The 21,534-nt window shown below is 27.8% G+C and overlaps 6 protein-coding genes across 12 annotated transcripts; 4 read left to right on the top strand and 2 right to left on the bottom strand.

Moving 5' to 3' along the window:
* The first annotated feature begins 361 nt into the window (after nt 1–361).
* On the top strand, nt 362–2,664 carry LOC118073350 (kxDL motif-containing protein CG10681). 2 transcript variants are annotated; one of them, XM_035093810.1, is made up of 6 exons: nt 581–596; nt 676–780; nt 848–1,002; nt 1,551–1,750; nt 1,835–1,972; nt 2,505–2,664. In XM_035093810.1, exons 2-6 carry the CDS (start codon nt 778–780, stop codon nt 2,633–2,635), a joined length of 627 nt encoding a protein of 208 aa, XP_034949701.1. In that variant the 5' UTR covers nt 581–596; nt 676–777; the 3' UTR covers nt 2,636–2,664. The 2 variants fall into 2 exon arrangements, with proteins under 2 accessions (XP_034949700.1, XP_034949701.1); XM_035093809.1 differs by lacking the exons at nt 581–596; nt 676–780 and adding an exon at nt 362–430.
* LOC118073349 (CBFA2/RUNX1 partner transcriptional co-repressor nervy) lies at nt 2,531–11,992 on the top strand. 5 transcript variants are annotated; one of them, XM_035093803.1, is made up of 7 exons: nt 2,531–2,644; nt 6,514–6,922; nt 8,713–9,128; nt 9,217–9,363; nt 9,688–9,923; nt 10,650–11,583; nt 11,653–11,992. In XM_035093803.1, exons 2-7 carry the CDS (start codon nt 6,541–6,543, stop codon nt 11,905–11,907), a joined length of 2,370 nt encoding a protein of 789 aa, XP_034949694.1. In that variant the 5' UTR covers nt 2,531–2,644; nt 6,514–6,540; the 3' UTR covers nt 11,908–11,992. The 5 variants fall into 5 exon arrangements, with proteins under 5 accessions (XP_034949694.1, XP_034949697.1, XP_034949699.1 ...); XM_035093806.1 differs by having other exon boundaries at nt 11,673–11,850; XM_035093808.1 differs by having other exon boundaries at nt 11,678–11,820.
* An 845-nt stretch (nt 11,993–12,837) lies between these two features.
* lmgB (lemming B) lies at nt 12,838–16,347 on the bottom strand. 2 transcript variants are annotated; one of them, XM_035093754.1, is made up of 4 exons: nt 16,208–16,347; nt 13,922–14,994; nt 13,512–13,755; nt 12,838–13,433 (listed from the first exon to the last, which is right to left on the bottom strand). In XM_035093754.1, the coding sequence occupies exons 2-4, from the start codon at nt 14,899–14,901 to the stop codon at nt 13,131–13,133; spliced, it is 1,527 nt and encodes a 508-aa protein (XP_034949645.1). In that variant the 5' UTR covers nt 14,902–14,994; nt 16,208–16,347; the 3' UTR covers nt 12,838–13,130. The 2 variants fall into 2 exon arrangements, with proteins under 2 accessions (XP_034949645.1, XP_034949644.1); XM_035093753.1 differs by lacking the exon at nt 16,208–16,347 and having other exon boundaries at nt 13,922–15,978.
* lmgA (lemming A) lies at nt 16,266–17,325 on the bottom strand. The gene is made up of 3 exons (XM_035093755.1): nt 17,167–17,325; nt 16,921–17,040; nt 16,266–16,393 (listed from the first exon to the last, which is right to left on the bottom strand). Exons 1-3 carry the CDS (start codon nt 17,183–17,185, stop codon nt 16,278–16,280), a joined length of 255 nt encoding a protein of 84 aa, XP_034949646.1. The 5' UTR covers nt 17,186–17,325; the 3' UTR covers nt 16,266–16,277.
* Nucleotides 17,326–17,492: 167 nt separating this feature from the next.
* Nucleotides 17,493–20,851, top strand: LOC118073332 (stromal membrane-associated protein 1). Its single transcript, XM_035093762.1, has 5 exons — nt 17,493–17,977; nt 18,437–18,570; nt 18,667–19,635; nt 19,702–19,848; nt 20,119–20,851. Exons 1-5 carry the CDS (start codon nt 17,860–17,862, stop codon nt 20,215–20,217), a joined length of 1,467 nt encoding a protein of 488 aa, XP_034949653.1. The 5' UTR covers nt 17,493–17,859; the 3' UTR covers nt 20,218–20,851.
* A 139-nt stretch (nt 20,852–20,990) lies between these two features.
* Nucleotides 20,991–21,533, top strand: RpS28b (Ribosomal protein S28b). Its single transcript, XM_035093743.1, has one exon. It carries the CDS (start codon nt 21,070–21,072, stop codon nt 21,265–21,267), a length of 198 nt encoding a protein of 65 aa, XP_034949634.1. The 5' UTR covers nt 20,991–21,069; the 3' UTR covers nt 21,268–21,533.
* Nucleotide 21,534: the final 1 nt, after the last annotated feature.

Raw genomic sequence — 21,534 nt, 5'->3', positions numbered from 1 at the left:
TAATCTTCAATCGTTTTTTTCATGTACCTTCAAGCTGTATATTTCAAAATGTAAGCACGTTAGCGATATTTAATTTACCATAGTAGATTGTAAAAAGAATACAATGTATAAAAATATATGAATTGGAAGAATAAAATAAAAAGTAAAAAAAAAAGTCAGACACACAAAACCTATTATTTCTCACAAACAATTGGTCCAAAAATAACGTGCGTTTGTACTCGCTGTCGATTGGTCGATAATTTTTTGTACCTACCTCTCATCAGTTTATTCTCTATTGAAAACAAAGTTCTCTATATTATCCGTATAAAAGATACACCATTTTTTCCAGTTCAACTGTCTACATTTTATGCACAAACGTCATTGTATATATTATAGTATATATTTTGGAGTAGCAATAACCGAATCTATCAGATCAATTGTTTACAGAATGGTAAGAATCATATTTTTATCATAATATTTAATGTTTCTGTTAAGTAGCAATAATTTATTAATTTTTTAATCTTTTACACATCTAAAAAAGATTCATTATTGCACTTGTTTTAGTTGTCAATTTGTTAATGTAATGTATAATGCATTAATACAACTGTCAAAAAAATGTACATATAAATTTGTTTACCAATTTAATTATACAAATTACTTCTAATGATAATTTAACATAATGTTAATACCACATAGTCTAGCAAGCCTTTTGGTATGAAAAAAGATTCTTGTTTTGGAGTAGTTTTCAAATGGTTGAAGTAAATTAATTCCATTATTTTTATTAAGAAAATTGATAAGATGGTAGGAATTTTTTCATTTTGTTTAAAAATGAAATAATAAATTTATTTACTAATTAATTATTTTTAAGGATCATTCAATAGCTGCACAAGGGACACCAGAGTCTGATCCAGGAAGCTTCGAATGTTTTCAAAATTACACTGCTCCAGAAGTGTTTATTCAGGGTCTTGCTGGTATTATTGATCAACAAGATGTCGAATCTATGATAAGAGCCCAGAAACACATGTAATTATAATCTTCAATATTTTTAATAGTACAATAATTTTTCATGGTATCTACACGTGAAACATAAAACATTACACAGTATTAGGCTAAACAACAACCTCTAAATTTAAAAATTGTTTTTATGAAAATGAATTTAAACATAAATAACTTTTATGGATAATTTTGTAATTGTAGAATATTTTCTATAAAGTCGATGAGATTTATTTTTTAATTTCTCCATTTGAAAGATCAAAAATGGTTGAACTTATAAAATATCACACTTATTTCTGTTAATTTTTTTTATCGTTCTTCTGGGTTAATTTCTATTATCTTACGATTTTAAATTATGCAATTCATTATTTACAAATGATCTAGTTTTCTTAACTTCTTACAAGTACAAACCAGTTGATAGAACTGATATCCAGCAGCAGGTAACAAGAATGGTACAATTGCAAAAATTAACAGAAATAATTACGATGTTTTATGTAACTATAATCTTCATCATTTCTAGTAGCATAACAATTTTTAATGGCATTATTAATTCATTGATTATTTATTAATTATTCTAGGTTACAAAGATTCGAAAAGACCAACGAAATGTTGACAAACTGTAATCAGTTATCTGTAAATCGACTAAAATCAGCTGGAGTCGAGTTCAAAAAACATACTGCACTCCTGATAGAAATGAAAAAAGATTTAGATTATATATTTAAGAAAATTCGACTCGTTAAAAATAAATTGAGTCAGCAGTATCCACAAGCATTTAATGGTCTGTATGAAATTTATTTTATGCTATCTTTATATAATAAATAATAATAAATATTTTTGAAGAAATATTTTTTCTGGTGTTTAGAAGCAGTAAGAAGTAGTTTAGCAGAAGAAGTTCTAGTAGAAGACATTAATCAAGGACCAAAACCTCTTGAACCAGAAGTAGTTCCATTCACCGTTGCTCCTTCTAGCATAGCTAAAGATCAAGATCCAGATTCTGATGGTAATCAACACGATTTCAGATAGTTCTATGTCTGTTCACTACAAATACCTGTGATAAACTTCGATAGGTTAATTATATTTAAAGAAAGAAATGAAAAAATATATTTCTTTCAAATGAGTTCAAAAATAAAATTATTCCAGTATTGTTTTCGTAGTTAAGAAAAAATGAAATTTTTTATCATGTTGATTACAATTATTTCAATTTATTAATCGTTATTTAATTTATAAAGTTTTTTTAACTTTTTGATTAACATATATTTAAAAAAAAAACTATGTAAATTTAAAAGATATGTATTTTTGAGTTTTCAAAAATATGTAAAATTTTTTTCTAACAAACTAAATTTTGGTTTGATAATAAATTTTTGCTTATTAATTATTAACTTATAGATTGTAATATATTAAAAATAAATATCTATAGACTGTCTATTATCTAAAAAAATATTTAATTTTAAAAAATAAGCATTAATGTAATTATTTTTCATAGTTTGGTGTAACAAATTTTTAATATAATCTACATAAATTAAATTGTATAGTTCCAGTCGAGGAGTTTCAATTTGCAAAGCTTCGTAAACGAGAATTGAAACGCAACGATAGTTCTTCAACGGACAGCAACAACGATCAAAGTAACGCGGATGATTCGTCCTGTACCTCAGATACCAATTGATGGAATAAAGTAATTTATTTTTTATTTTATTTATTTTATATTATTTATATGAAAATAATTTATATTTAAAAATAGATATAGCATTTACATGAACTTTTAAACGACAATAAACATCAAATTTCACGCGAGTCATTTTCATTTAAAAAATTTTAGTTTTTTTTTCAAATTTTTTAACTCACATGAAATAAATAAAAGCCACTTGTATATACTGAAAAAAAATATTAGTTCACTTTTTTCTATAAATTTAAATCATATTTCAAAGCATATCCATTTCTCATTTAATTAGTATTGTTAAATATAAAAAGTCAGTGTGCCATTATTATTACTAAAAACAATTCTTTATATCATTAAACGAATAATTTGCCTCTAATTATCAGAATAAGTCAATGAATCATTTATCACTAAAAAGGGCTTTCGGCATTCATACGAAATATAACTCACATCTGTAAAACATATGCATAATACAGCAGTTTTAATAGAAACTATCATAGATCTATGTATATGTTGATCAATATCTGTAGGCTTGTTTTGTAACACTCATAATCGCGTGAGCAATACTCACTTAATTTTTTTCACCTGTTCTTTTCCTAAGAAATAACCATTTTAGTTAATAAATTATTTAAAAATTCAAAAATAATTTATGCTATATCAAAGATATGAAAGAATTTATTCGTACTAGGGTTTATTTCCAGCTAATATTTTTATTTACCCTTTATTTGTTTTACAATTATTCTTGCTACTAATATTTTTTATTGTCATGAATATCTCTAAACATTTATAAATACATGCCCCTTTTCAACATGTACTGAGTGGACTATATAGTAATACATTTTTTTATTTTTCTCCAAATGTGTACCATTCACTCTGATGAACTTTTATGCTGAAAAAGAAAAATATCTCAGTCAATGCTGCTCAGTTATGATACCATGTGTGTTTCAGCTGTTTCCTATTTAGTTGCGTTATTTATAAAATCAAAAAATGTTTAAACCACATGAAACTTTTTTTTTGTAGATTTATACTTATTTAATGAGACATTTATTGTTGAGATATTTTTATCAGAAATAGGAAATTATATCAGTACAAAAATTGAACTTATAAAAATAATTACATTATTATAAAAAAATCTAACATTCGAATTTTTATCAGTCAAATTTCGAGTTAATTTTTCTAACTTACGGAGTGACTCTACGTTATTGCAAAATTATCAAGTTTCCTGTTGACGGTGCAATGTTATTGGCATTTACTGGTTATTGCTATTGACATACCTGTACAATTTTTCATCCTCTGTTTATTTTTTTCTTTCTTTACCTTTTTATCACTATATTTATATTGCACATATCACGAAAAGTTGATTTGTTTATAATTCTATATTTTTTATATTCATCAAATTTGGTAATTAATCAAACTATTTTAGATCATTTTTTCAAAAATAACTCATATAAATGACCTTTCGAAACATTTTACCATTTATATTTTTATAATTTTTTATTTATATCTCCAAATTCTTGATAATAATATTCTTATATTAAAAGGTGTAAAAAGATTACCACCAAAAAGCTCACAAGAACAAAGCTATTTCTCAGTTTCAAAAACAGAGCTTTTCTTTAGAGAGGTATATATCTATATGTTCATATTCACATGTCAAAAACATACAAATCCGTTAACAAAATATCTGTTAAAGTGTATATTAAACCTTCACATTAAATATGAAGATAATTTTTTTTATTAATTTCTAATTTGTTATATTAAACATACCAAATGTTTCGAATATTAATGAATTATTAATAACATAAATAAAAATTTAATTAATCATTTATTACTTTTTTTTCAAGATTGTTTCAAGAAATAAAATATCTTCTTTGAGAGCAGAAAAAAAAATACTTTTAAATCAAAAACCTTCAAAAAATTTTTTTTTTTAAAGCTCCAAATGTAAACTACATTTTGTCCCTATAGATGTGCTTTTATGCAGGTAATGCTTCGTCGAGGTTCGACAAGCTTCGACGAGTTTCGTACGTTCGTATGATTGTACATGACTGTATTAGCAAGAGTAGACGAGTCTCACAGACATTAGTCTCACAGTCTTCTACTACTTCAGTTACAGTGAAATTCGCAGCTTTAGTCAGACACGGGCTACCGTTTGTTGATGATACATCTAGCGCTCTTCTTTTAAATAAAAGTATTTTCAAGCTTTATTTGCTTTATATTAAGTGAAATATTTGTTTCAATTAATTTTTAAATCAAAAAGATACAGAAGAGAATAAAATTTGGGTGTATTTTAATTTATATAAAACAGTAAAGAGCATTCGTTTTACAAAAATGTGGAAAAAGTGATCAAAGTAAATCAACATTATTAAATATTTTTGTTTACATTTCTTCAAAATACGAAAAATAACATTTTTTGAAATGACGTAAGTTATTTTTTCTTCATTTTTCTTATTAAAAATTATTCAAATATTTATTTTCCTTTAATTTATTCAAAACATGTTTCTTTATGTTTTAAAAAAAAAAAATTTAGTCATAGATAAAATGTTTTTAGAGAATTATTACATAGAAAATTAATTAAAACTTAGTTAATAATTAATATAAATGTTATTTAATTTTGATCTAGTAAAAAATTAATTTTCAATATATTAAATATACTGATCATTTGATTGTATATATTATATACATATATACCTATTGATTAACTGCTAGTAGCAGAAGTAAAGAGAAAAGAGAGTTCTTGATGTTGACTTGCTTAATACAATATTATATTAATTTTGATGTCTCATGTGTAATGGGAAATATTATAAAGCCTTCAAGCTATTTTACCCTTTATATACATTCTCCCATCTTTCTTTAATTTTTTCTACCTCTTGCTCGTTTACTAATTTCAGCCAACTTATGATATGTATACATATTTGCCAGCAGCTTGACTCAGTCAGGTGTTGCGGGCAGTTTCCAACGTTCAAAGAGAATCAAGAGTTCTGTGAAAGACGTAATCACATGCATTTACTCTCTTTGGTTCTCTTTCCTATGCATACATATTTACATAATGAATGAATTTGTTTAAAAATCAAACCACTCTATAAATAATTTAAATTACATGTACTAATCTATCAGAATAAATGTCACCACAGAATAACTTTCATTAAAATAACGTGGGTATTGCGTGGGATGACTGGTCAGGATGGGATAGTGTCATTTCGGAAATAGATAAAAGAAAGAAATTCAATATCAAATGATAAGAGTAAAGATGGATATGTGTTATAAACATTATGATGTGAGCTGTAAAGCTGTACGTGACATTTTCGTAATGAAACCGCGGGAAGCGTGGTAGTTGGTACTTCATAGTCCCAGTACGATGGTGAGGTAGACATCTGGCCTGTCTCTCGACAAAACGGTCTAATATTGGAAATTTCAGGATGCCTACATGTGGTGGACACACATGTATGAAGTAAAAGTGGTATCAGAGAGTTTGGAGATTATGTCTCGCGCTGGTGTCTATACCATACCATATGCAGGACATATGTATAAGCATAAATCTCTTCTATCTTTATTCATTTCACTTCAGATTGCAAAATCACTTTTTCTCTTAAAAAAAGTCAGACGTTTACTATAATTGTAACTGTCACTGTAAAACACACAACTCATTTTATGAAGCTTCTGTACAGTTACAGGGTCTTTGTAATATCAATAAATATGACAGTTTGATACTTCTAAAAAATCAACTTACCAAAATTGACTAACCGATGTCATACTCGCCAAAACAATTTTTATTTTTTTCTGAAAATAAAATCAATAAACCTATTTATGTTCACAAAAATCTTGCTGGTGACAGAAATTATTATTTATTTTCTGAAAATGTAGTCTTTCATTTTTTTAATAATGTATTATAGGTGTCAATATTAAAGTAAAAAGAAATTATGAAAGTAGAAGGATCAACTGCACCGGTTGTAGTTCTTCATAAGGTCAAAATAAAGGAAGAATCAACAAATGAAAGTATTTGCAATCTACAACACCAACAAAAACAAGAAATATCAACAACACATGATGGAGACAATTCTCCAACTTATGCTATCGAATCAACTGTGGTACATAACAATAAAAATATCAATAATAATAATAGTAAAGATGACAACGATAACAACATTAACATTACCACAAGCACTGCTACAACAAGTATCATTACGTCGATTAACAATTCGTCGATCATGTCATCAATGGAAGTTGGAGCAATTGATTTCCAATGTTCTTCCAATGAGTTGAATATTCAAGAGCCAGCTAGTGCAGAGCATGAGAGTAAAGGTAAATAATTCTATTTTATACCCTTTATTTTAAAACGGGGATTTGGATGTACTCCAGTGCAGATCACTTGGAGAATTCATTTTTAAATTACTTTTTACCATTATTATTATTATTACAATCTCCAACGAATGTGGATAGGAAGGATTAATATTCTTAAAAATAATTCAATTAATTTGATTGAATACTAGTGTAGTAATTTACATAAAACTCCATTTAGAATGGTTTATTCAATTTATTTGAAACCATCAATGGAGGAGAATGATCAAAGAAATTTGAAAGATTAAAATTCAATAGAATTGAAAAATCACAATCACAGAAATTATGTTTTAATTAAAAAAAATATAAGTAAATAAATTACATTGAAGATACTTTTAGTTAAATCACAAAGGATTAAAAAATAATATAATAAAGTAAGGGCAAAAGATATAGCAGTGTATAGGGGTAGCATGATCAGTGTACTAGAATCACATCCAGAATTTGCCATAGACAAAATCACCGGGCAGTATTGCATGATGGTACCCGTATTCGAAAGGTATGTGTATGATGCTTACTTGAATCGTACACATTTAGTTGATCTGTTTATCAGCACAGTGTAAAAATCAGCATATAGATATCGCAAAAATGATTCTTAATTTTTAAAATAAATTGTTACTCATCATGATCTTAAACTGTTACAATAAAGACATTATTCATGCATTTAATTAATTCTTTAATATTATTTCATAACTATTTCTAACAGAATTAATTTTATTTTCATAATTACGTGAAAAATATGTTAATAGTGGTAATAGAAAAAAATCATAAAGTATAAAAAAAAAATCCTCATAATCATTAAACTAAGTGGTTACCGTTCTGTAAGCTTATAGTTGCTTGCATGTTTGCGTATACATACATTGTCCAGTCAACTGCTTTGCTTCTGGGGCTGCCTGGTTCACTAGCGATAAGACACGTCCAACACTTCCACCGGGATTCTGCTTTCGGCTGATATGGTATCTCATAGTATTTCAAACCAGTATACTGCTAAAGGATTTTATAATAGTTAAACCTGAATTTTTTTTGCTAGAAAGATATTCTATTCACGTCTTACGTATTAAAAGCTCAACTCAGATTGATATTTATGCAAAATTAATTTACCAAATATTCACTAAGCTCATAATTCAGTTAAATTTTAATTCCTTTTAAAAAATTATTATTTAAATATGAATGAATTTTTATCTTTAATGATGATGATCATCAGTACTTGGTTTTGATGAATACATGACAAGTAATAAAGCATAGTTTAATGATAGACAATATATAGATCTGATTTTTTGAAAAAAAGCTCGTAGAATAAAAGAAAAGAGGAAAAAAGGAATGAAAAATACAAGCGGAAGGAAGGAATTGCGATCAAACCCATCTGTTGCATTGTCCTGGCAATTAGGTAGCGACAGCTGAGTCCTACCATACTTGCTTCTACTAGCGATTCTCAGTGTCGTGGTGTACAGTGAAACACGTGCGACTTATCGATCCTTTTGGTATTTTTCTTTCTGTTTACAATATAAAAGTTTAGTTGGGTTTTGCACCGAAGTAAATCCACTTTATTTATTCAAAAAAAAAAACGTAGGATCATTTTACTATGCAAATTATGATAGAGTATTGTTTAAACAACGACAAAAATTGTATAACTTAATATACATTCAAAGATTATATTATAATTGTATGGTATACTACTTTATAATCCTGATGAATTAATGTATTAATTAATGAACAGAAATAATGGAATTGGAAGTGATAAAATATTTCAATTACAGGTGAATCAGTTAGGAAAAATACTGACCCAAAAGATAAATCATCTTACACTGAAAATACCAAAGATTCGCATGAAAAAGAAAGAAAATTGTCTCCAGCGTACTCAGCAGAATCGAAATCATCTACGAGTAATGAACGATTGTCTGACAGTTCAGAAAATAGAAAATTATATCCAGTCAAGTCGATAAAACCAGAAAATGACCAGCATTCAGGAGCAGCTCAAAAACCTCAAGAAAGCACATTCAACTCTGAACCGAATGCTCAAGCTAAAATAACGAATGTTGGTCTCAAAACTATCTCAAGTATTTTCACAGGTCATACAAAATTGAAGAGACTTCTAGGCACACTTGTTCAATTTGCTAATAATATTTCTACTGAAACTGGAGAGACTGTTCGGAATTTGATCTTTGGACTTTTGGTAAGGTTTTATTTTATTGAATACTATTGTGCTTTGAATTAATTTAATGTTATATGAATTTTTATTAATGTAAAAATTTGATTTTCAGAGTAGTGGATTGTCAGCAGAAGAATTTCATTCAGCTCTTCAAGAAGCAACGAATTTTCCTTTGAGAGATTTTGTATTACCGTATTTAAAGCACACTCTTCCCTCTTTACGTCGAAATATCAATGCAGCAGCACAAGCTAACAATCAGGTAATTGTTTTAAATACCATTTTTGCATGTATAAACTTACTTCAAACGTATTTAAATATGTCAATGTTATAAACGATAAAAGGTTCTGGAAGTGACAGCATAAAAAATTAAAAATATTCTTAAGTGAATTGAACTTTTTTCATGTTCAAGCATGATATGAACAATTTTTTAATCACACTACGATCTCAGTAAATAATTAATATCGTTTCTAAGCTAGATGGAAAAGGGTTTTTTAATAGATATGAACTCTCAAAAATCAAAATAATTAATACAAAATTTAAGTATGTAAATGACTATTTTTAATTATTATTTAAAAATTTATAGACGTGTGTGCAATATCTTCAATCCAACGAATCAGCAGTTTTAGAAACAGTGAGTCATATTGCATCTGCAGAGTTAACCGTCCAGCTGTTCAACGACCATAAAAATTCTCCTAATTATGCAACTCATTCATCTAATATGATAGATCCCAATTCTATTGTTCAACAATCGAATCCTTACTCCAGTTCATCACATCATCATTACACTGGAGGAATCAAACGACGAGCTTCTGATGCATTGTAAGTGCACCAAGATTTTTAAAAATATTCAGTAACAGAAAATTAGTTTCATTCATCATTATCAAGTTTGGAGAACAATGAAAAAAATTTATTTAAAGCTAATGAAACTCATTTACAGCAAACAAATAGATTCTGCAGTATGACATAATTAAAAAATCTGAATCAGAAAATTTATTTTTAATTCATTTAAGTAATTGATGTTTTTTCTTCATTACAAAAATAATTAGAACTTGATTTTATAATAAAATCTAATTAATAGACATCGATGAATTACTTGATCGGTTTTATTTGACGTGTCAAAAGCACGTGAATCCACGTATTTACTTATACTATTATATGATCGGTCACGTTTGATTTACTCTAGAATAAGTTGGTTAAAGCGCAGTGACGTACATATGTATATGTGAAATAGTAGATGTGTATAACAGCAGAGGATTTAGATGAGATGCTAAAAGGAGGGTGATAAAGCGCGACCAAACGCGATAAAACGTAGTGGGGAGTGAGCCAATAACAGGTCTGCCGTCCTCTCGATATGTCTCTGCTACTGACGTTTCAATATATCACCGTACACACCTTTCTATCCTAGTAAACTTATGATATCCCTCAGAAACAAACATTTAATAACCTTTAAAAAAATAATTTTAATGAAATGAGTATCATATTTTTATAAATTTATTAATAAAAAATTATGTTTAAACATTATATTTAGATTATATTATTTTTCAGGTATTATGAAAATAATTCAAATACTGAGGAAACTTCTATGTATGCTAAAAGACCAAATAATTTGTGGAATCAGCAAACTTCTCACCAACTACAACAGCAACAATCCGATTCATACTGGTGGCATCCTATTCATTCTTCAACTAATTCAGGTCAAACTCATTCTCAATCATCTAACCACGGATCCTCTAATCTTCTGCTCCCTAATCTTGTTCAAATAAATCATTCATCTTCATTCGGACCTCACCACATATCTCATCCACAATTAAATTATGGTTCCAGTAATATTCAGAATAATGTAAGCCTTGATGACGAATGGAAAAATATTCACGTTATGCTTAATTGTATTTTGGGAATGATAGAAAAAACAAAGAGAGCTTTATTAATTTTACAAAAACGTGGTTGTTCAAGCCCTGTTACTTCATCTTCTCTTGCATCTGGGTTGAATTCTTGCACGCAAAATGGAAATAATATTGGTAATAATAATAATATCAACAATATTTGTACAAATAACTCACAAGTAGAATCATCAAGTAGTGTAACGGATCGTGATAGCAACTTGAAACGATTGTCAGGAGAAATTGTTGCTCAAACTATTCGAGCAACTGAAGACCGAGTTGCTGCGGAAGTTAAAAAACGTGCCGAAGAAGCTATGCAAGAAGTGAAACGGGCTGCTATGGTTGAAGTGCAGCGTGCAGTTGCTGTAGCTGTAGCTGAATCACGAGCTAATGAAAGACTTAGATCTCATCAGTTATTAGATGTACGATTATCACAAAAAGATCATGTGAATCCTGGATCGTTTTTGCGATTGAATAATCACGCGAGAGATTTATCTTCAAGAATAATTACAAAAGGAAATGTTGGTACAGTTGGGATCAATAATTTATCTGGAGAGGATGAAAAAGATGGAATATCATTATCTAATATTCCCGGATCTGTAAGTATAGAATTTTGTAACGATGATAATCAATAATATTACAGACAAAAAGTTAATGTCTAATTATAGAGTTGTTGGAATTGTGGAAGGTCAGCTTTAGAAACTTGCGGAGGATGTGGTATTGCAAGATATTGTAGTTCCTTTTGTCAACATCGTGATTGGGAAACTGGTGGACATCATGCAACTTGTCATAGTAGCCCTTCTAATAAATCAAGACGTTCAGCATCACGTAGTCCACCTAGAATTGCTGGTAATGTAATAGTTAATGTAAATCAAATTGATATGAATGATACTCATTCATCAGATGCTAATAAAACAAATTGATCAATTTATGTTAGTTAAAAAATTTACAACTTATTGATGATTCAACCAAAAATTAGCATTCTCAAAAATTAGACAATTATAAATGAAGTAGGTGATTATTAAAAAATTATTTGTTCAATATATTTATTAAGATTTATTTTTATAAAGTTATTTTATATTTCAAACATTGAATTGCGTTTAAAAGTTAAATAAAGTAAAAAAATTTTTAATTGATAAAGATTTTGCGAAGTTATTTAATTTTATATCAGCTTGATTGAAGTTAACAATCTTAATAGTCACATAAATATTGTTTTAGCTTTTAATAAAAAATACCTCTCTCTATTCTGAATTATACATGTACAATATGATCAACAATGACACAATTTCATAACATAGAATTATAAATGATAATTTATCTACAAGCAATTAAAAATAAATCTATATTGAACATAATATTTTTTCAAATATATTTATTTCAAATAGTAGATTATCCTAATGTTTTGTAAAATATTTACATTATCGTTTTATACATTTTTTAAATTAATCAATATGAACTAGTTAAATATGTATATACAAAAATTCAACGCAACACTGTACGTATATTCTCATGTTGATCAGATTTATTTTATTATTAATGCAACATTATCAATATATATTATTAATTTATTATTTATGCCATTTCTAGTCATCAATAATTATAGAACTTATTATACAGTTAAGAAAAATAGAATAAAAACATTATCAGTAGACTACTAATGAATATAATATAAAGTTTCTTATGGAAATTGATCTATAAAAATTTGTAAAAATCTTATGATTAAAAAAAAACTATTTGTTCATTTGTGTATTAAAAACTTTAAAAAAATACTAACAATAGTTAACTATCTTTCATATTTTTATTACTAATTATTTTTTATGATTAAGTTTATCAACACTTATCTTTAAGGCAGTTGAGAGAAAATGATTTATTCCTAAAATAATTTCAACAAAATTTTTATAGTCGATTTTCCATTGGAATGTATTGACCAATTAATTGAATTTTTGAAAAGTTTTGCTCAAGTATTAAATAAGAATAAACTATATTACTCTATTGAATTTTCATTTCATTGTATTTATTACTAATTACTACTGTAATGCATTAATGAGAACAATACATCGTTATTTAAAGAACAATTTTCTACGGATAATAATAATTTTATACATTTCTTAACCAAATAATAAAAAAATATAAGCTCAATTAATCTTTAAACAGCTCCATACTCTTCACTAGAGGGTGATTCATCACTAGGTAATGGTCGTAATGGTCTTGGAGGCCTTGGAGGTCGATGATGATAATGATGATGATGGTGGTGATGAAGAGATGATGTTCTTCTTGAAGATGCTGGTGGGTGATTATTATAAGTTAAATCATCACCTTCTTCACTACTTGGTGATGGTGATGGAGCTCTCTCTTCATGTTCCTGAAGAAGTTGTCTGTACTCTTGGATAGATTCATTTAATGACCACAGTTGAGAGAGAATAGACAAATCCAGCTGTCTTAATCCATACTAGAACAAAAAGTTAATTGAATTTTAATCATCTTTCCTACTATAGACATTTTACTTGGAGAAACAAGTTAAGTTTACCATTTCTTTTTTAAGAATCGTTAATTGAGTATCTAAAGTAATAAATTGTCTACCAGGAGATGAACGTCGTGAATTAGATTGTGGTACATTTATTCCAATTTTTGTCATTTTACTTGAAGATCTTGTTGGTGGAGGAGGAGGCTCATTATTTTCTCTTAATCCTTCATTAAGATATAATCCACTCAAACTTCTAGGCAAAGGAGGCAGTCCTTGAAGAGAAGCCATAGCTATTTTCTCAGATATACTACAACAAAAGGTGAACAAAAAATTAATTATTATTAATAAATATATAACCACTACTAAAAATATAATGATATGATGTATTGAAAATTTAAAGAAATATCAAAATTATTGTTAGATAAAATTATAAAATTTTTTCGAGAATAATAAATCAAATATTGTCGATATACCTTGAAGGATTAGGATCAGATTGATTTTTATTTTTATTATAATGAAAACCATGCTGATGATTTTCCAATTGCTTATTAATATTATTAGCATTAATTTCATCGCTACCAAGAGTTATTTTAGTTGAAGAATAATGAATTCCTTCTTCAAGCCAGTCTTGTTTCTGAATATTTTCTTTATTATCATCTTTATCATTGTTAACGGTAACTTTATCATCAGTTCTGTCAATAATGACCACTGTCGTACAATCTTCATTATTTGAAGCTGTTGTAGATTGTCTCAAATTTGGCGAAGTTGACATTCTGTTAGCATTTATAGGAATATTTAAATCATTTTTATTTATAGTTACTAATACAGTTGTTTTGTTTGATTGTGAATCAATCAATTGGGAGGTTAAAAGTGAATTTGAATTCATCTCTGATGGTTGTTTCAATAAATCATGATGGGAAGATTCTGTTTTATTTAACAAATTATTTTGCATTATTTCATTTTTTTTCACTTGTTGATCATCACTCTTTACATTAATATTGCTATTCACATTGTTATTTTTACTTTGATTATTAATTGTCAAATTTTCATAATTATTTATACCACTAAGATTTTTGATATGTTGAATCTTTTTTTGCATGTCTTCAGGAAACGGTTTTTTGTGTTTATTTATGGATTCTTGCATTTTATCACTTTTCTGTACAAATTTATTGCTTGAACTCTTATCAGTATCATTTTGTGATACAAGTGAGTTGTTTAAAAAATCTTTTTTTGCTTCATTTAGAGAAGTTTTATCGGTATTTGTAGAAATATCTTTATTGGATGCCTTTGTATCATCACTAGGACGCCAGGGTCGAGTATTGGGAGGTGGTGGAGCTTGACGTGTTGGACAAGGTAATCTTGTTGATTTTTTAAGAGCCTCCGCTACAACTTGTTTGCTTGGTCGAGGTGGAACAGGAGGTGCATGTGGTCTTTGTGAAGTCGCCAACCTCATTTTTAGTGTTTTATATTTATATTTTTCCTTTATATAAATTTCTTGTTTCTTCTTATCTCATTATAATAATTTGTTTTATTTTACAGTTGAAAGCTAATACATAAATATGAACGTTTTATATCCAAACCTTGTCATTTAATAATTATTACTTGATTCAATTCAATCTCATTATTCATAAAATATTTTACTCGACATTATAAAAGAAATTTTTTATTTGACATATAAATAACTTTGAATTATTTTATTTCACGTTGTTGTCATAATTGAATTGTAACAACTAATCTTGCGATCTTTTACATACACACTCTTATCTTTTTTTCATCCTACGCAATCTTATTAAAGTTTATACCATAGTATACAATTACTAATCACATTTATTGGAGAATCAATCAAATATTACACAAAACAAAGGAAAATTAACATTTACTATTGAATTTTAATATCACAAATGTTCACTTTTTTGAAATTATTTACTATTAACTACAACGTAATTTATCATAAATATTTTGATAAAGGAAGTTAATGAACTCGCGAGAAACAATAACTTAGCATCAGTAATTTTCTTGTATTAATAACAAAATGACTGGTTTGATACTGATTTGTGCTGTTTTAATTTCAAGCAAATATATGTATCTATATTTTGCACGGTTTCACACATCTAAACATGCCACGTGACTTTCTATTATAAATTAAGAGTAGAGAAGTGAAGGAAACTAATCACCACAAGTTATAGTACTAGCCAGCAAGTCACTGATAGTTATTGGTATGGCTGCCAATGGCTGCTTGTAAGTGGACGCAAACATTGTCAGGTAAGAACTAAAGGTAAGAATATTACATATCAATGCCCCACTCTACACCTTGGGAACTTTTAGAGTGTAGCAGTGTATGGGTATCTTGACTTAAAGTTGTAGGTAATAAAGTACATTAGTCGGTCTCTCTTGGGTGACGCTAAGCTAGCAAAGATATAACATATACATTTATTTGTGTGAATAGAACTATAGTGCGATGATAGAATTAATCAAAACAAAAATTGCTATTTGGCAATAAATAACAATAGAAACATTTATAAAAAAAAAAAATTAACGAAATCATGCACAAATATAATAATAATAAGCTGTTGTTTAACCTAATCGTTTTTTGGAGTACAACAGTCTTATAGGAAAATTTAATTGTTTAAAAATATATGCTTCTATAATAATAATAATAATAATGTATTTTATGAATGAAAAAAGTAATTGTTTATTCATTTATTCATTCATTAAATATTTTTCGTACAAAAATAACTCAGGTGTAAGTCTTATCTTACCTTATAACTAAATTTATCTTTTGTGTCAATGTTGAAGAATTCGATTATTAGGTGTTGATGGATTACACAATTATTCTTTAAATTTCCATTCTTGACGACACATCGGACACAAACTACTGGTCTGCTGAGAATGTAACCACTTCATAATACAGTGAATATGGAAGCAATGTGAGCATTGTCCCCAAACTAGTTAAACAAAATTTATGATGATATAAGACTTTAGTTTTATCATATCATTGAAATATTTAACAATTACAGCTGATGAACATAAAAATGAAAGCGTTAATTTCAACTTTTAATTACAGCAAGTTTAGATTATATTTTATGTTATTAGTTGTTTTATCATTCATTAAAAAAATTATTTGTAACAACTTTCAATTCTACTTTAAAGCTTCAACAACTCAGATCGATATTTATACTTGACATGCGCAATGTCAAAAAAATTTCGAAGCCAAAAGACTTATTAATAAATGTTTAATAATAATAATTTTAGTGACAATATTAAAGAATAATTAAATTATTGAACAAACAATAATGTTAACAAAGAAATTAGAAAATATTATGACTCTTACTGAATGTAATAATGACTAATATCTGTATTTCTATGTGGTTTGTAAAACAAAATGCTGTGAATTTCTCTCAAATGAATTGTGCATAACAAAATTGTATATTGAATAAATGCAGCTTTTTTTTTTAACTTCATGCTAATGTACCTAAAGGACAATCATCGCCAGGAGTTTTACAATCAGGGCAACTGGCATCAAATGGCATTCGACAAATTCCACAATTATCATCATTTGCAATCCATCTCCATGTTGAAACACCTGTCCAACCTTGAATAGATTAACAAATAATAGTAATAAATAGAGGATTAATAATTATCAATAAATGAATGATATTGATAACATAAAAGTATATTATTATAAAAAATATAAAGTAATACCCAATTTTTTACATACTTTTTATTGTTACTTTCATAATGTAATACTAGAAATTTACTATAAATGTAATTTATTTTATTTTTTAAAATAATTTTAAACTGATGAAAATACAATTTTTAGGAAATAATAACACCAATAAAATAACCAAAACAATGATCACGTTTCGAGTCGGCGACTTTTTTGCCTTAATTTAGTTCAATATTTACTCATTCGTGGCACTCCTCTATTCTTCTGTTACCAACTAACGAAAAAAATATCTTTTATCGACAGTCGATAAATAAAGATCTATGTACTTGTTCAGGATGCGTTTATTGGAATTTTCCATTGACAAAATTATCAGTAATAAAATAATAATTATGCATTGTCAATAATGTTTAAAAACAACTCAAGATTACTTCAAAGTTGATATCATACTTCTTTCTGTAAGAATAATTCTTTATTCGATTCATTCAATTGTAAATGGTGGTACACAAAACAGAGATAGTGCATTTTCCAACAAATACGTTGAATCCACGCCGGCGGCTGAATAGCTACAATGTATACTTCCATAGAAGTTGTTCTGTTGAATACGTTGATATGATGTATATATTGTCGTGTGGCTTAAATATGTCATAGCGTCTTTTATCAAATTGAAAGTTGATTGAAATTTCGATTAGAATTTCTGAAATAGTTTTTAATTAAATTGAAACTGTGAAAAAGACTAAGAAAAAAATGACTTCCCGATCTGAAAAAGAACGGAGTAAGCAAATACAAGATAAATGTCAAAATCTTCTAACACAAATGCTCAGAGATGAAGATAACAAGTACTGTGTAGACTGCGATGCTAAAGGTATGTAAATAAATAACGATATTGTATTGGTGAATAATGAAAATATTTTCGCTTTTATTGAGTAATTTATTACTGTATACTTGCATAAATCTGCTCAACATCAATAATTTATCGAAATTCAGTTACTTAAGCGATTCTATTGATTTTTAACGACCTACTTTTTTTAAAACAAATTAAATTATTGCAAAAAAAATAAAACTTATTTAGATTTTTGCAATTAATTTTATAGTGGAATATTAATTATAAGCCATACATGGTGGCAGTAAATACATATTTCATGTATTATTGATTTCATGTGTACACTTGTCAATTTGCATTTGTCAACGGTAGTTCGATTTTGTTATAATCAAATAATTTTTAATTTAAACTAATGTAGATATAAATTGTAATTGTTATATAAATAGTTATTAGTAATTACAAAAACAATGTAACAAATTTAAATATGTTATGGATTTCAAGGACCAAGATGGGCTAGCTGGAACCTTGGAATATTTCTTTGTATTAGATGTGCTGGTATACATCGTAATCTAGGAGTTCATATTAGCAAGGTTAAATCAGTGAATTTAGATACTTGGACACCGGAACAAGTTGTGGTATGTTTTTAATAAATTGATTATTGTCTACATATCAAGGAAAAAAAGTGTAGAAAACAATGTTCTTTTGTAAACATGTGTGTTCATTATTTACAGAGTTTACAACAAATGGGAAATTCCCGTGCTAGAGCTGTTTATGAAGCGAATTTGCCAGACACTTTTCGTCGTCCTCAAACTGACTGTAGTTTAGAAAGCTTTATACGTGCTAAATATGAACATAAAAAATATATAGCTCGAGAATGGGTGCCGCCGGCCTTGCCAAAAGTTAATTGGGATAAAGAATTAGACGAAGAGGCTGAAAAACAACGAAGACGGAAGAAAGAAAGTTTGAAAAATAATGTTAATCAAACTGCATTACCTCCAGTGAAAAAACCGGAGGTTGTTCCACAATTGCCAAAACCCGGTAATTCGGTTAGTCCAAAACTTTCGAAAACAACGAATAATACAGCTACCCTTGATTTATTGGGACTGGATAATCCATCAACTCAACCTAATACTAATAGCGGCGGATCTGGTGATGATATTTTCTCTTCCTTTTTATCTGCACCACCAACGTCGACATTACAAACAACTAATAATAGTACGACTAATGGTTCTACAGCGGAAACAACTTCTAGCACTGAAGCCAGCAAAGCTGACGAAGAAAGTTTCTTTAATCAACCAGCCCCAACACCTCAAGAAAAAAGCAAAATGACGAAAGACAGTATACTTGCTCTTTACGGTACACAAACTCAACAACAATCAGTTTTTGGTGCTAATGTTGGAATGTTTAATCAACAAGCTCCAATTCAACAACAGTATTCTCAATCACTATTAAACGTTGGAACATTTGGACAAAATAGTTTTCCAAATCAACAAAATACAATAAGTCAACATAATCATGGAATGCCTGTACACATGACTAGCGGATCAAACAATCAATTAAACTTAAATGCTAATCAAATGAGTTTAGCATCTAGTATGCAAATTGTATCTGGCCCAATAGGAACAAATTTACCGATGGCTCCAATTAATAATACTATTAATAATTTACCTAATTCTACAGCAACGATGCCAGCACAAATGGTAATTATATTTATTATAATGTTATAGTAGTGAATTATAAATATGTTAAATATCATTAATTCACAGATGGTTCAAATGGGACAATCGAATATTCCAAGCAATAATAGTTGGAGTAACATTTTACCAACTCAAAACATTCAACCAGCTCCTGGAAGTAATCCTTTCTTTAATTTAACAGCCCAAGCTCCTCCGAATTCTGTCTTTGTATCTCAGGTATGTAGATATCATTTTATAAAATCAACTTGAATGATAATGTAACATGACAAACAAAAGTAAACAACTCATTGCATTAATGTCATTTTAATTTCATAATTACTTTTCATTTTTGCTTTTTTCCTTTTCTTATCTTTGTTGAAGTTTCATAGAATTTCTAATTATAAAATAATTTGTGTTAATGCTATCCAAAGCTGATAAATTATATTTTTTACTTCTATCATTTGTAACATATAATCAAAGTCTGTTAATTGTTATTCAATTTTTCAGTTATCTCAGCAAATGTCTCAAATATCTATGAGTGGTTTGGGAAAATCAACGCCAGCTCCATTGTCTGGTCAAACATTATCGACAAATTTGTGGCAGTAACGATTTATTAATTTAGTTAATTTATAAATAAATTAAGTTACGTGGTTATTTTGATGTTCATGCATTCTGGAAGAAAAATTCTTTCATAGACATAAGATAAAAAATTATTTCTAGAAATATGTTAAAATTAATAAATGACAACTATAAAAGTTGTTAAGTTATCTTCAATACATTTACCTAAATACTCCGTTTTACGGAAGGAAATTGCTATCGTTAATCAAATAATTACAACAAAAAAACGAAATATTTATAGAAACATTCAAAACTAGTTTAAAATAATCAAATGTCATCTAGAAATTTGTGTGTAAAGAGATGTAAAATTTTAACTTGTAAAATATGCACTTATAATGTGTAAAAAAATGAAAATGTAGCGATGAATAACATATTTTGAGAACAAGATACTTTAAAAAATGAATATAAAATGACTAATATAATATATTTGCAATTATTAAAATAAAATAATTGTAATATTTTATTACTTGCAAAAATTGTGTTAAATGACTCACTTTGTATACGAGTATGTTTTATTGTATTGCAGTAAATGAGGAGGTTTTTTTAATGTTAATTATGATTAAGAGTAGCAAGGTATTTGTAATTTTAAGCATAAAAATGAAAATAAAACGTTAAAAATGCACATATGTTTTTAATTACATCCAAATTTTTTTTAAAATTTTGAAATTCCCGCTAATGTCGACAATAAGGCAATAGGTGGCACTAAATGTATTTTTTAAACCGGAAACGGAAATACCAGTGAATCAATGACGACAGCCATAACCTCATGTACAGAAAAAATTTCTTTTTCCGTTTCTTTACGAACAATCATCACGTTAGTGAAACCACGTGAAAACAATAATGGATAAACCAGTCGTTTTGGCGCGTGTAATCAAGATTCTGGGACGAACAGGATCCCAAGGACAATGTACACAAGTTAAAGTTGAGTTCCTTGATGAGCAACATCGACAAATTATCAGAAATGTGAAAGGACCGGTTCGAGAAGGTGATCTTCTAACCTTACTGGAATCTGAAAGAGAAGCCAGACGACTACGATAACAACAATATCTAATAAGGAATTCAATAATAAAAACCTGGTTACCATTTTTATCATACTAATTAAATAAATGATCAATCTACATCTAAATTATCATGATGGACTGTGGAAAACATCGCATCTCCAGCTTCCTGACAATAGGCATCAAACAACAAGTGACAACCGAATATGACTTTATCTATCCATCTGAAGACCTATTGTTATCATCAAAAATTTGTATAAAAGAAGATTGTATGTGAATAAATTTAAGTTGGTAGCCACATAAAAAG

Source organism: Chelonus insularis, unplaced genomic scaffold, assembly GCF_013357705.1.
Source record: "Chelonus insularis isolate UGA/USDA-ARS -01 unplaced genomic scaffold, ASM1335770v1 scaffold_277_pilon, whole genome shotgun sequence".
NCBI classification, from domain to species: domain Eukaryota; kingdom Metazoa; phylum Arthropoda; class Insecta; order Hymenoptera; family Braconidae; genus Chelonus; species Chelonus insularis.
This window is presented reverse-complemented; position numbering and strand designations above follow the sequence as displayed.

What these genes read in the sequence shown, in the direction of transcription:
- LOC118073349 (XM_035093803.1), top strand. Translation starts at nt 6,541, where the DNA reads ATGAAAGTAGAAGGATCAACTGCACCGGTTGTAGTTCTTCATAAGGTC. An exon ending in TGCAGAGCATGAGAGTAAAG is followed by an intron (nt 6,923 to 8,712) that starts GTAAATAATTCT and finishes TTTCAATTACAG; the next exon opens with GTGAATCAGTTAGGAAAAAT. An exon ending in CGACGAGCTTCTGATGCATT is followed by an intron (nt 9,924 to 10,649) that starts GTAAGTGCACCA and finishes ATTATTTTTCAG; the next exon opens with GTATTATGAAAATAATTCAA.
- RpS28b (XM_035093743.1), top strand. Translation starts at nt 21,070, where the DNA reads ATGGATAAACCAGTCGTTTTGGCGCGTGTAATCAAGATTCTGGGACGA.
- lmgA (XM_035093755.1), bottom strand. An exon ending in TGGCGATGATTGTCCTTTAG is followed by an intron (nt 16,394 to 16,920) that starts GTACATTAGCAT and finishes TTGTTTAACTAG; the next exon opens with TTTGGGGACAATGCTCACAT.
- lmgB (XM_035093754.1), bottom strand. Translation starts at nt 14,901, where the DNA reads ATGAGGTTGGCGACTTCACAAAGACCACATGCACCTCCTGTTCCACCT. An exon ending in TCTGATCCTAATCCTTCAAG is followed by an intron (nt 13,756 to 13,921) that starts GTATATCGACAA and finishes CTTTTGTTGTAG; the next exon opens with TATATCTGAGAAAATAGCTA. An exon ending in CGATTCTTAAAAAAGAAATG is followed by an intron (nt 13,434 to 13,511) that starts GTAAACTTAACT and finishes TTTTTGTTCTAG; the next exon opens with TATGGATTAAGACAGCTGGA.
- LOC118073350 (XM_035093809.1), top strand. An exon ending in ATAAGAGCCCAGAAACACAT is followed by an intron (nt 1,003 to 1,550) that starts GTAATTATAATC and finishes TAATTATTCTAG; the next exon opens with GTTACAAAGATTCGAAAAGA. An exon ending in GTATCCACAAGCATTTAATG is followed by an intron (nt 1,751 to 1,834) that starts GTCTGTATGAAA and finishes TCTGGTGTTTAG; the next exon opens with AAGCAGTAAGAAGTAGTTTA.
- LOC118073332 (XM_035093762.1), top strand. Translation starts at nt 17,860, where the DNA reads ATGACTTCCCGATCTGAAAAAGAACGGAGTAAGCAAATACAAGATAAA. An exon ending in GGACACCGGAACAAGTTGTG is followed by an intron (nt 18,571 to 18,666) that starts GTATGTTTTTAA and finishes CATTATTTACAG; the next exon opens with AGTTTACAACAAATGGGAAA. An exon ending in ATTCTGTCTTTGTATCTCAG is followed by an intron (nt 19,849 to 20,118) that starts GTATGTAGATAT and finishes TCAATTTTTCAG; the next exon opens with TTATCTCAGCAAATGTCTCA.